Here is an 11629-nt window from a genome sequence, read left to right as displayed (position 1 = left end):
AACTAATAATTAATTAGAATACTGTTTAATGTTAAATATCAGAAAAACTATAAGTCAGGTTTTGCATTTATGATAATATGAGATAAAATAACGACATATAATACGTAATATAGTTTCTTTCTTTTTTTTTTAGTAACGCATATATAACCCACATTCTTATGAATACAGTAAAACGATATATTATACAATTGATGATGAAATTAGAGAATTATTTATAATCTAACGCTTATATGATTAGTTGTACTTACAAAAGTATTATTATTTTTAATAATATTATTATTATCGATATTATATTTTTATGATCTCAAAGAAAAAAGAAATAAAAAAAAAAAAAAAGAAATAATTACTATAATTATACGATTACGAAGCAAATATATTAAATATAAAATGATACGATATAATTTATAATGTTGATTTCAACGAATTAATAGACACATACACATACATACATACATACATGCGAATACAATAATTATTCGTTAGCTTTTATATTATTTGAAATAATATAAACATGTAACAAAAAATTTTTTCTTTTAAATGCTAACGATAATAAAATAATTAGTAACAGTCAGGACGAGTAACAAAAAGAATAATTATTAATTTAATTTCGATCATTTTTCAAATCGTCTTTGACTAAATATTTAATAAGAAAGAAGAAGAGAGCAACATTTTTAATAGATAATTGCAAATAAACAAAAAACTATGTTAATTAATATACACTATTGCTTGAATATCAGTCTTTTGCATACGAGAAATAATTAAATGTTAATAGTATTTAATTACACATTAGCATAGATCTTCTTTTAATATATAAAAAAAAAAGTAAATGATTTCAAGTATCTCATAAGCATGAATTTCCTTAAAATAATAATAAAAATATTAAATATGCCGCTGTTACTGCTGCTTCTGCATCTTCTCACAAATATAATATTTTGTCCTATCACTTGAACCTAATTATCAGACAACAAGAAAAAATTGCAAAACTAAATATATATATATATATATATAATTTAACAATAGATTCGTCTCTATATTTATAATATCACAGTAATCTAGAAGTATATAAGTCTAGCATCTTCTGGATTTTGTTCCACAGGACAGTACGGGCATTTCAATCTAGAAATAAATTAGATTTGCTTTTGTATAAAGTTATTTCACAGTCGATCCACTTTACCTTCTTGATATGCTAGCAACATACTTGTTCGCATTGGTGAGCTTATTTAATGCATCCCTTGATATTACATGACCACAAACTAATTTCATCGGTGGATTATTTTCTGTACTTTGTTGCCGAAGAATCGGACATGCAAAAACAGAATGATAACGGCTTTGTTTACCCAAATCTATTTCGATCTATATATTACAAACAAAAACAAATGCAAAGATTAATTTTAATTAATATTTATTAAGCATAATACTGTGTGTGTGTTAATTAGATTTACCGGAAGTTCATCTTTACCGCTCCATATACCAGTTACTTGTCTTTGTTGCATGACCTGTTTAATATTGAGAAGAGCAGGAAGTGCGGTACATCCAGAATTGATACTATACAAAAAAAATATCTTTTCATCATCGTCGTTGCTAGTTTTAAATTTAATCAACTTACCAGACCGAAAGCGGACTGTCAACACTTAGGCCTAATAATGTACACGCTTCTTTAGTAAAAACATCATGAATATCGAGCCATAAAGTAGGATCTAATAAATGGCTATATGGAGATGATTCTATTCCGTTAGGTAAATAAAGTAACGTTCCCATTAAAGCCTGTACTTCTTTTTCATGACGTCCAACAAACTGCGTAAGATTTTGACGGGCATACATTATTGCTTCTGTTTGTTTAGTGGGTCCTTGTTGTACAAGTCTTATGAAATGTAATCTATGTAACTTAAATTCTAGAGACGAATTCTGTAATGATATAAATTCCTTTTATTCTAAAACTAATCTTTTCTACTTCTTATACATTGGCAATGGAATCGTATTGAAAAATTTACTTGTGCTAATAGGGCTTCTCTGTGTTTTTTAGCCCACTCAAGTGCAGGTTCTAAATTTCTTTGCTTCAAGCAATCAAGTATATAATTCAATTCTGTGAACGGTTCTTTCCTCCCTTCATCGGTTTTAATTCCTGCTTCCTAAAATATTTCTAATTATATCGTTTTCTTGCAAATTACTATTATATATTAAACAATATGAAAATAAACATGATTGTACTTAAGTATTGTGTTAAAAATTTTCTTATATGTAATCTACTTTCGACTTCATTGAGAATGTTTTATAATTAATTAGATAAATATTATTTAATTATGAGATAAAAAAGATATGACAAGTATTTTAATATTGAAATAAAGAAACGTTTTTATAATTAATTAAAATTTCGAAATACGTTAAATGATATTAAATAATGAATAATGAGATGCCTCCTCAATTATAAGTTATAAATTTACTGTTGCCAATTCGTCTGCGATATCCAGCATTCCTTGACGGTAGAAGTGTTGACAAATAACTTGATTAAGAAGGTGAGATTTTTCTGGACCAGAAAACACATCTTCTCTACTCGTACTTGCAAAATCAGCAATGAAATTTCTATCGATAGCTTTTCCCACTTTAGATACTGTACTGTGTAAATCTCGGTGATCGGTAGCCAAACGTTGTACAATATCACGAACCTTCGACATTGCCTGTTTCAATACTTGCACTTGACCTGGTGTTAATTCATGATCGGATGGTGCTAAGAAAAAGTAATATATTAATTCTTACAATTCAATACATTTGTATAACCTTTAAATGTATACAAAAAAGTTTCAATACTAATTACTAAGATAACATTTTCAAGAGGTTATAAATCTGAAACATCATTTAAACATATCATAGAAATTGAATTAAACTTCATTTCGTTAGTTTTTAATAATCAATTTTGATATACGATCTAACTAAAGTCTTATAAAATTATACATAATTTATGCTGAATCACAACAACACAACGAATTTGTTTGAGTCGAATCAAGGGCATCGTACACCACATATAATATATAAAACAATAATTCTTACCTTCTTCTAATTCTTTTTTTAATGACTCGCTGTGATTTATTAAATCTCGTAGAACGGTATCCGCATGTTCGTTGATAGCACCAAATTTTAATAAAACTTTGTCAACTTCGCGTTCGACAGCATTACAAGCCTCCATTGTTGTTTGTCTTCAATATACTCGTGTTATTAGTAAAGCAATACTGAATTTCGAATAAAAATACACGTTGATCGAAATACGCTCTAGTGGTGAATTTTATAACTATAGTATTAAAAGATGATTGGTTACAAAGTATTATGTATTTAATTTTGGTAATGCGGAGGTTAACTCGTAGATAAAAGTTGGTAATACTGATTAAATGCGATTCTTCTTCCGGCTTCACAATATACAATATAATTGTAAGCTCACCAAATAAATCGCCATTTGTAAAAATTTCCTTGATCACTGAGCGTTGAGCAGCAAGAAACATCCTAGGGAACGATTGGAGTGGCTATATTTAAACAGTAAGAAGGTTATAAAGTCTAAATACATATCAATATATATAATGATCGGACAACATTTTTTGTTGATATGTTTTCCTGATTGAAATTTTTATCTAATTTAAATTCTACATATTTAAATAAACATATGTCTAAAAACATTATTTTATAAGCGACTTCAAGATAATATTTAATATTGCTAAGATGATGTTAATGAACATTGGATAGAATAGAATATTATCTATGATAATAAAAATAGTTAAAATTATTCTTATATTATTATTATTTTGATTATTTTTATTGTTGTTATTATTATTATTATTATTATTATTCATTAGTATTGTTAGTATTACCAATGATGTATTATTTAATTTCTTAAGAAATTATTATACATACATGTGTGTGAGTATTGTAACAAACAGTCGTGTGTAGAATGTATTAATGTATTAATTAAATTAATATTATTTAAACAATGCATATGTTTATCGCAAATAAATATCACACAGGTCATGATACTTCACTTCTAGGTAAAATATATCATGGAAGTAATAGAATGTCAATATAATTTGGGAAATTATATTTATACTATCAGAGACTCTAAGGATGTACATACTAAATTGAAAAGTGGTAATTCATTGATGCTTTTAAATTTATACAAAAATCTTGCGATTTGGGATCGATCGATGCTTACACATAGACATCTTTAATTTCCAGATCCTGTTTTTATTACAGAGTATATTAAATTAAATGGTGATCATTTGGAATTTGAAGTACAAAATCAAAAAATACCAACAGGTTGGTACACACGTGTGTCCAATCATAAACAATTTAACAATTATAATCAATGCTATATTATTTCTCTTAATAACTATGATTAATTTTATTTTTTATAAGATTTCTTTTTTACGATTGAAATTACATTTTCAACGAATATGAGTAAATTTCGACTTAAAACGTTCTGATATTTTAATAGCATGCTCGATTTTAGATTCTGGATTCGTTTGGACAAAAAAAGCAACGTTATTGCTTATGGAGGAATACCATGCTAGGAAAGAAAAGTTTAGAGATTTTACGATAAAGAAGAAATCATTATGGAGAGAAATAGCAGTTGTATTTGAAAAGAACAATTATTACGTTTCTCCAGAAAATTTAGATAAAAAATTTAGAAATTTAAAAAGAACTTACATTAAAATTCGCAATAACATTAAAAAATCACCTAATGAAAAGGATAGAATTACGTGGGAATATTACGAATATTTAAAAACTATTTTTGAAAAAGATTATAATATAAATAATTCTAGTACGATAAATAAAATTGTAGCTAAGTCCGAAGGTGATGAAAAGATATCGAAAAGTATTGTTCATAATAAGAACTCGTTATCTGGAAAACCTGTGGAGGATGATGATTCTATTTTAATATTATCCGATCAATCAGATCAATCAGATCACTATAACAATACTGAACAAATATTTTGTGATGTAAAACCAATTAGTATACACAAAGGAGTTAAATTAAAGATGCAAAGAAAAAGACAAGCAAAAACTTTTAGAGAAGAACGTCTTAGTTTAGAAAAAGAAAAGGTTAAAGAGCTTAGACGTTTACGAGAGGCTATAGAAAATAATAATGAAATACAGAGAGAGCGTAATCAATTATTCTCATCTCTTATAATGAATATATCATATGAATCATTAAACGAATATAAGTTTGGATCTTCTTATGAGAAAGCATAAATAATATGAATTTATATTGTGAACAGGGTATCAAATGTGAGTAAGAATAAGTTATTATAAAAGTATATCCCCTTAAGAGATAATTTTCATTATTAATAAATTTGAATTCGATTAAAATGAAACCAAAGCAGTCCGATTCGACCTAATATATTTATAAAAAATATATTGAAGATAGTTTTTTATTTATAAGAAATATATTGACTATAGTATAAAAATATTTGTATAATAAAATCTAGTAAAATTGAGATCTAATCTATTAACTAGAGATATATATATGTCTATAAAGAAAAATGTATATAATAGATTTTTTTAATAATAAAGAACATACATTTTGATAATTACTACACGTTTGTGATAATAATAAAAAAAGAATAAAAAGTCATAAATAATTAATTAGCAAATTCGTTAAGAAAATCATCAAAAACACAAGAAAATTCAATTCAATCTATTTCGTCAATCATATTCTTATAACTTTGTTCGATTTAATTTTTTCAATGAAAATTATTTAAATGCACATCAATACATTATTGGCAGTATATATTTACATGATACAACAATAAAAAATAATACCATTGATTTGTTGTCTTTGAGCGCTAAATGTAGAACTTGGATAATCACATTTTTATAGAATTATTTAATACTACAATTTTGTTGTCAATAATTATCATGTGGGCGAGTGTAAATGGAAATTCAAAGATAAGAATCTATGCGATATACAGCGTGTCCCAGCTACAGGAAATCAAATATTTTTTTTGTTTTTTATTATACGACAAATTTTTATGGTATACTTTGAATGGTTTAGAAAGAGATATGTTATGAAAAAAAAAAGATTTTTTTTTAGGTCATTTTTTTATGGATTTTTTCAAAGTCATCGGCATTTTTTATTCTATAAGAATGTATTTTTTTATATTTTCCCTTGTAGCGGGTAAAAGATACATTTAAGTATACTTTTATCATGACTTTCAAATGATCTTAAACACTAAAAATGTGATAAAATTGTAAGACAATGTTAAGATAGTATAATATTTATAACTTACTGTTTATGCTATAAATGCTCAAAGTGATTTCCATTTACAGTAATAAAATTTCTGAAGTGAACAATTGCAGCTTTTATTCTTGTAATTGTTTCTGATCTTATAGAGACACAAACATTAATTACACCATTCTTCATATCCTCTTGAGTGATAGGTCGTTGTTGGTTAACTTCTTTTAATCTTTTCCATTAAAAAAAATCTAATGGAGTTAGATTAGGTGAACATGGGGTCTACATTACGGACCCATTACATCCAATGCAACGATTTGGATATTGTCTATTTAATGTCCGAATAGCTGTTCGTGAATAATGACCTGGATCATCATATTGATATCACATAGTTGCAAGAGTACCTTTTGCAACAATTAGTCCATATCATCCATAATTTTATGGATATATAGATTCTAAGATTTTATTGATTTTATAATTGTATTAATGCCAAAGGACATGTATTTTTTACTCGCTATTAGGAACACTATAATAAAATATATGCTTATATGATAAAAAATATCGATGATCTTGACAAAATTCATAAAAAAATGACCTAAAAAAAACTTTTTCGTTCATAACATACCTCTTTCTAAATCATTCAAAGTATACTATAAAAGCTTGTCGTATAATAAAAATGACAATATTTATATGGCCTCTTTTAGCTGGGACATTCTGTATAAATATATATATGTATCTTACAATTAATTGAAAAGAAATTTTTGTTGTTATGAATATATGTCACTTGTTATTCGTGCCATAAATCGCCTAAGAATATTTGTACACAAATATTTAAACTTAAAATATAATAACGTATAATCAATTTCATGTCAATAAATACAAGCATATTTTGCCTATATATAACAGAGTACTCCTAGTTTCTCGGAATATACATATTCAGTTAAGTAATTAATACGTTTATATATATATACAAAGAACGAATTTTCATATTACATCAATTATTTATACGTTCTATTATTCAAGCGGTGTACCCTAAAATAAAACGAAATAATTTAGATTAGAATTAAAAAATTTTGTTGAACCATTAGTAAAGTACGAACTACAAAACCTAACAATTATATATGCTAATTTAATCTACTTATTTGCCTAATCGATTAACTCTAAAAACAAGTAATACATTGTTCATATCATTTATTATCGAATGATTATAAAAACTATTCTCATTTATTAGCGTTAAGTTTAATTATTAACCCTTTGCATTATAATTTAACATACTTAACATACATGCCTTATGTTTGGCATGTAAGATCCGCAATAAGTAGGACCTGTGTTTTTCATGTTTAAATCGTAATAGTATCACGAGTCTCATAGATTATTATATTCCAAGCAGTTAATTTATTTTAATTATAAATAGTTAAGCATCAGCTATAAGCAGTTTAAAATTTTTTTTTAAATTTTAAAACTAGAATTAATCGTTTAGGCCTTTAAATGATTTGATAATAAATAGAATCAAAGATTATTATACAAAATATACTAACCCATTCTTGAGCCATCATAAGTATTGTCTTATTAGATAATTTAGGTCCAATTAATGGGTTCATTTGTGCCATATAACAACATAACCAGCTACAATAATCAAATATTATTATTAATATTAAATAAATAATTTCGATTAAGATATCAAATAATACTTACAACAACCAACAAGTAAATGCTGTTAATATAAGAACAACTTGTAGGATTCTAAAAAAGAAAAAGAAAAAATGAACAATAATAATTAATTTATTAATAATTGAAAAGGAAAAAAATGTTTTTGATTTACTTTTTTTTTTTTTTTTTTTTTTTTAATTAGAACAAATTTATTTGACAGATAGTGGGATGGGCACTTTAAAATATTTGTATGTTAAAACGTACCCACGATTTGGTCCAGTAGGCACAAAACACGGAAATGCAATCCCAACTGCACCCCATAAAATGGTGAATATTAATACTGGTGCTATCGATGCTGCCATTTCTCGATATTTTTAAATTCTTTAAAAAGAAACAAGTAGAATATATCGAAGAAATTTACGAACTTCAACCAGCGGATTTGCTTCTCAGGTGTGTGTAGTAATCACATGAGTAAAAATATCGATACTAATCGATTTGGTGTTTAAAGTGTCATGTGATTGTTTCTTTCGATTGGATTCGATATACCGCGAATTTCAAATCATATGTTTAGAATACATTTACATTATTAATAATAATTAATATTAATAATAAGTATACAAGCTACTCGCTCTTTTACATGTAAAAATTAGGAAAACATTGATAAGGTTATATACATTTTTATATTATTTGTTGTTTTATGTTTAGTGCGTCATCTTTGACTGATACTTTGCTGTTTGAGATGTGAATATCTTTTGTGATATACGGGTTGCTAAATAAATTAATTGACAAAAATGTATTATTATTTTTAATAGATTTAATTTTACAAACATTAGGCCGTACACAGATAATATTTCAATTATTTTTTTATTTTAATTCAACTTTACAAGATCATTTACAAAATAATTAAAAAAGAGAAACAAGAGAACAAGATAATTAAAAATTACAAAAAAATTAGACTATTTTTTATTTTATGCGGCTATTAAATATCGTTTCCAACAATAATTTTTAAAAGTCGCATTTTTTAAAAAAATTCCATTTCTCTTGTGTTTATTTTAAAATAAAGAGTTCTTTTAAACAATAATTTTTTTGTTAAATACTATAAAAGGAAAAGAAAAAATATTCTTAAATAATACGATACTTGTAACACAATCATCGTATAGATCGTTCTATTTTATTTTTTTTTCATGTAATCGATACTCTTCCGTTGATTCCAAACAAATACTAAATTTTCAATTACGAAAATTATGCTAGCTAGAGCAGCTGCGAAACATGGTATCAAGAAAAATTTAGATACTTGTTCCATTTCAATCGGATTTGGTTGCTTCCAATCCAAATGTTTTTTTCTATTCGCTTCTACTCGCTTTTTCAATCGATTTATTAAACCAATTTCGAGTAATTTTATGACGCTAATAAATAATATAATATGATAATATTAATTTCTATATCGTATATTAACATCAACTCAATAAATAAATAATTAAATATATATATACATTTATTTATGCTAACAAGTTGAATGCCACGCTCATTTTACATGACTTGCACGTTACGTCAAATCGAATTAATTATTATGCGTTATATTTTATATTGAAATATTATTTAAAACAGATAAGGTAAAAGTAATGTAATCATGTGCAACGTATTTATTTTATTGGGGGTCACCGATAATCCACGCAGCGCCACGAATAAATTTAGTGCCGGACACCGATGACTCCCATGGCATTCAATGTGTTAAATATAAGGATGATTCTGAAAATTGGTACGAGTTACACGATGTTTGACATTTTGATAAAGAAAATTGAGTTACATTAGAAAATAAAGTGTAATAGGAAGTGTATTACGTAATGAGAAGTTAATTATGTTATATGATTTTTTTGTCTATTTTTTATTTAAAAAATGACACGTCCCAATTTCCAGAATTATCCTGCATATTGTATTATATTAAAAATAATATATAATTATTGTGCCAATTAAAAATAGTATACTTAAATTTACCCCATATCTATCGTCCTTTTATATTTGAATTTTTTACTTATTCCGGATGCAACCCATGTTTCATAATAAATTTGCCCTACAGGTTTCAATTGACAAATATAATCTTCTTTTGTGTTATGCACATCTTCGGCAAAGAACATAACATAATTGTTAAAACATGCTTTTTCATACATTTCTTCATCTGTCTCAACTATAAGAAGTCGATTGCTTTTCCATAATTCTTTCAAAACTACATTATTTATCTAAAATTGAATTACTTTCTATAAAAAGGATTATGCACGTTCGTAAAATTATATCATATAACTTCACTTTTAAAATATTAAAAGTGAATATATTAACTTACTTTAAATGATATATAAGGAACAGATCCGTTTACGATAACGATGTTGTAATTCGTTTCATTTTTCAAAGATACAAGATCATCGAATGTCGGTAAATCTATTATTTTCATTGTCATGTAAGCAAATATGAGCACGGAGAAAGCTATGTGCATAATAGTGCAAAACATACTGAGAGATAATTCTATTATTCGTGATCTTCCCTCAAATTCTTCCGGAATACAACCTGTAAAATATATTTTAATGAACCCGAAGAAAAATGTTCAATATCAAATCACAAAAGAAAAAGAAGTATTCTCCTGTGTGTTCATAATTCCGGATTTCCCAAATGGTTCGTAACATATGCATTTAATGATTCGTTACGGAAATCTACACATTAATAAGAGTTCAATTTACCTTGTTTGCATAACATTGCAAAGTTGTAGAAACAATGATCGAATAAATCTGCCTTTTGTTTGATTTCAATGTAATATGAGAACACCAATTGTGATATGTAACCGCATATAGTCAATATAAAATATGTTGCTGCAATGAAATACCAAACATTCCAATGGAATAAATACAGTACCCAAGCGGAACTGTATGTAGGATCGAGCCGAAGGAAAAGTCGATGCCTATATGTTAAAAATGTGAAAAATAAATACATTTGTTGAGATACATATACAATGTTAATTATATTAACACGATAAACGTCATTCAAGTTTTACGTATTTTGACGTATGGACAACGATTCTAAAATTACATATAAGATAATATTGTAACGCTGGTTACGGGTAATCTACGTGGTCTGATTAAAAGAATAAACGCTGGACATTGGTTGTGTTTAAGTTGAGTCAAGATTTATGCATTAACAGGGACAAAAATTATGCCAAATATTTTAGTTTTATATTTCGGTTGTTTATGAAGCAATCGTTTTGATTATTTATTTTTCTTTTTTAGCAATAGGTCATTCATTAATCTTGATAAACGCATATAATTTATTTTATTAATTTACATGTGTATTGCATGATAAAAATTATTATATGAAATAAAACCACATTTCTGAATCATTAAAATATTCTGACAATATTCATTTAATATGATGCAATATTTAACAAATAATTTTAATACCTTATAGAGCGTAACCATTTTGTTTCAAAAAATGTCTTAATATATTCATAATTGGTCATAAAATTGGTTACACTGTAATATTCGAATATTTTGGTGGGTAATTGTAATTTTAATTTAAGAAAAATTTCAAAAATAGTTATATGTATTGAATTACTCGGAAAAGTTTTTGCCGATTTTGATAAATATTTTATGCATATAATAAATCAAAATATTACGTACGGTGTTGTTCGAAAATTGCGCCCTTCAGACTAGATAGCAGCACCTCTCAGCTAGCATGATTAATGCGCCGTCTGTTGTCGCTAAGAAAAAGACATATCGATTG

At 26.2% G+C, this 11629-nt stretch overlaps 4 protein-coding genes across 8 annotated transcripts; 1 reads left to right on the top strand and 3 right to left on the bottom strand.

The window, feature by feature from the left end:
- Positions 1-55: 55 nt before the first annotated feature.
- LOC106786143 (protein RMD5 homolog A) lies at positions 56-3230 on the bottom strand. Of its 2 annotated transcripts, none has more exons than XM_014747233.1 (7): positions 3046-3230; positions 2442-2725; positions 1992-2129; positions 1607-1905; positions 1443-1545; positions 1175-1353; positions 56-1116 (listed from the first exon to the last, which is right to left on the bottom strand). In XM_014747233.1, the coding sequence occupies exons 1-7, from the start codon at positions 3179-3181 to the stop codon at positions 1053-1055; spliced, it is 1203 nt and encodes a 400-aa protein (XP_014602719.1). In that variant the 5' UTR covers positions 3182-3230; the 3' UTR covers positions 56-1052. The 2 variants fall into 2 exon arrangements, with proteins under 2 accessions (XP_014602719.1, XP_014602720.1); XM_014747234.1 differs by having other exon boundaries at positions 1199-1353; positions 3046-3228.
- Positions 3231-3356: 126 nt separating this feature from the next.
- Positions 3357-6103, top strand: LOC106786144. Of its 4 annotated transcripts, none has more exons than XM_014747235.1 (4): positions 3357-3525; positions 4029-4128; positions 4216-4296; positions 4490-6103. In XM_014747235.1, the coding sequence occupies exons 2-4, from the start codon at positions 4041-4043 to the stop codon at positions 5230-5232; spliced, it is 912 nt and encodes a 303-aa protein (XP_014602721.1). In that variant the 5' UTR covers positions 3357-3525; positions 4029-4040; the 3' UTR covers positions 5233-6103. The 4 variants fall into 4 exon arrangements, with proteins under 4 accessions (XP_014602721.1, XP_014602724.1, XP_014602723.1 ...); XM_014747238.1 differs by having other exon boundaries at positions 3361-3533; XM_014747237.1 differs by having other exon boundaries at positions 3361-3533; positions 4008-4128.
- Positions 6104-6972: 869 nt separating this feature from the next.
- LOC106786145 (V-type proton ATPase subunit e 2-like) lies at positions 6973-8346 on the bottom strand. The gene is made up of 4 exons (XM_014747239.1): positions 8129-8346; positions 7910-7957; positions 7753-7840; positions 6973-7246 (listed from the first exon to the last, which is right to left on the bottom strand). Exons 1-4 carry the CDS (start codon positions 8224-8226, stop codon positions 7229-7231), a joined length of 252 nt encoding a protein of 83 aa, XP_014602725.1. The 5' UTR covers positions 8227-8346; the 3' UTR covers positions 6973-7228.
- A 591-nt stretch (positions 8347-8937) lies between these two features.
- Positions 8938-11323, bottom strand: LOC106786114. The gene is made up of 5 exons (XM_014747158.1): positions 11308-11323; positions 10594-10811; positions 10203-10423; positions 9860-10101; positions 8938-9270 (listed from the first exon to the last, which is right to left on the bottom strand). The coding sequence occupies exons 2-5, from the start codon at positions 10607-10609 to the stop codon at positions 9036-9038; spliced, it is 714 nt and encodes a 237-aa protein (XP_014602644.1). The 5' UTR covers positions 10610-10811; positions 11308-11323; the 3' UTR covers positions 8938-9035.
- Between the last annotated feature and the right edge of the window lie 306 nt (positions 11324-11629).

This window comes from Polistes canadensis, unplaced genomic scaffold (assembly GCF_001313835.1).
Source record: "Polistes canadensis isolate GaletaPanama2010 unplaced genomic scaffold, ASM131383v1 scaffold_66, whole genome shotgun sequence".
Classification (NCBI taxonomy): domain Eukaryota; kingdom Metazoa; phylum Arthropoda; class Insecta; order Hymenoptera; family Vespidae; genus Polistes; species Polistes canadensis.
Note: the sequence above shows the minus strand (reverse complement) of the source record. Positions and strands in the feature narration are given on the sequence as shown.

Coding starts and splice junctions, on each gene's coding strand:
- LOC106786114 (XM_014747158.1), bottom strand. Junction 10,102..10,202: donor TTCCTTATATATCATTTAAA/GTAAGTTAATAT, acceptor ATTCAATTTTAG/ATAAATAATGTAGTTTTGAA. Junction 9,271..9,859: donor AAAAGGACGATAGATATGGG/GTAAATTTAAGT, acceptor ATTATTTATTAG/CGTCATAAAATTACTCGAAA.
- LOC106786143 (XM_014747233.1), bottom strand. CDS start 3,181: ATGGAGGCTTGTAATGCTGTCGAACGCGAAGTTGACAAAGTTTTATTA. Junction 2,130..2,441: donor TCGCAGACGAATTGGCAACA/GTAAATTTATAA, acceptor GAAATATTTTAG/GAAGCAGGAATTAAAACCGA. Junction 1,546..1,606: donor GACAGTCCGCTTTCGGTCTG/GTAAGTTGATTA, acceptor TTTTTTGTATAG/TATCAATTCTGGATGTACCG.
- LOC106786144 (XM_014747235.1), top strand. CDS start 4,041: ATGGAAGTAATAGAATGTCAATATAATTTGGGAAATTATATTTATACT. Junction 4,129..4,215: donor ACATACTAAATTGAAAAGTG/GTAATTCATTGA, acceptor TTTAATTTCCAG/ATCCTGTTTTTATTACAGAG. Junction 4,297..4,489: donor AAATCAAAAAATACCAACAG/GTTGGTACACAC, acceptor GCTCGATTTTAG/ATTCTGGATTCGTTTGGACA.
- LOC106786145 (XM_014747239.1), bottom strand. CDS start 8,226: ATGGCAGCATCGATAGCACCAGTATTAATATTCACCATTTTATGGGGT. Junction 7,958..8,128: donor CCTACTGGACCAAATCGTGG/GTACGTTTTAAC, acceptor TTTCTTTTTTAG/AATCCTACAAGTTGTTCTTA. Junction 7,841..7,909: donor GCATTTACTTGTTGGTTGTT/GTAAGTATTATT, acceptor TGATTATTGTAG/CTGGTTATGTTGTTATATGG.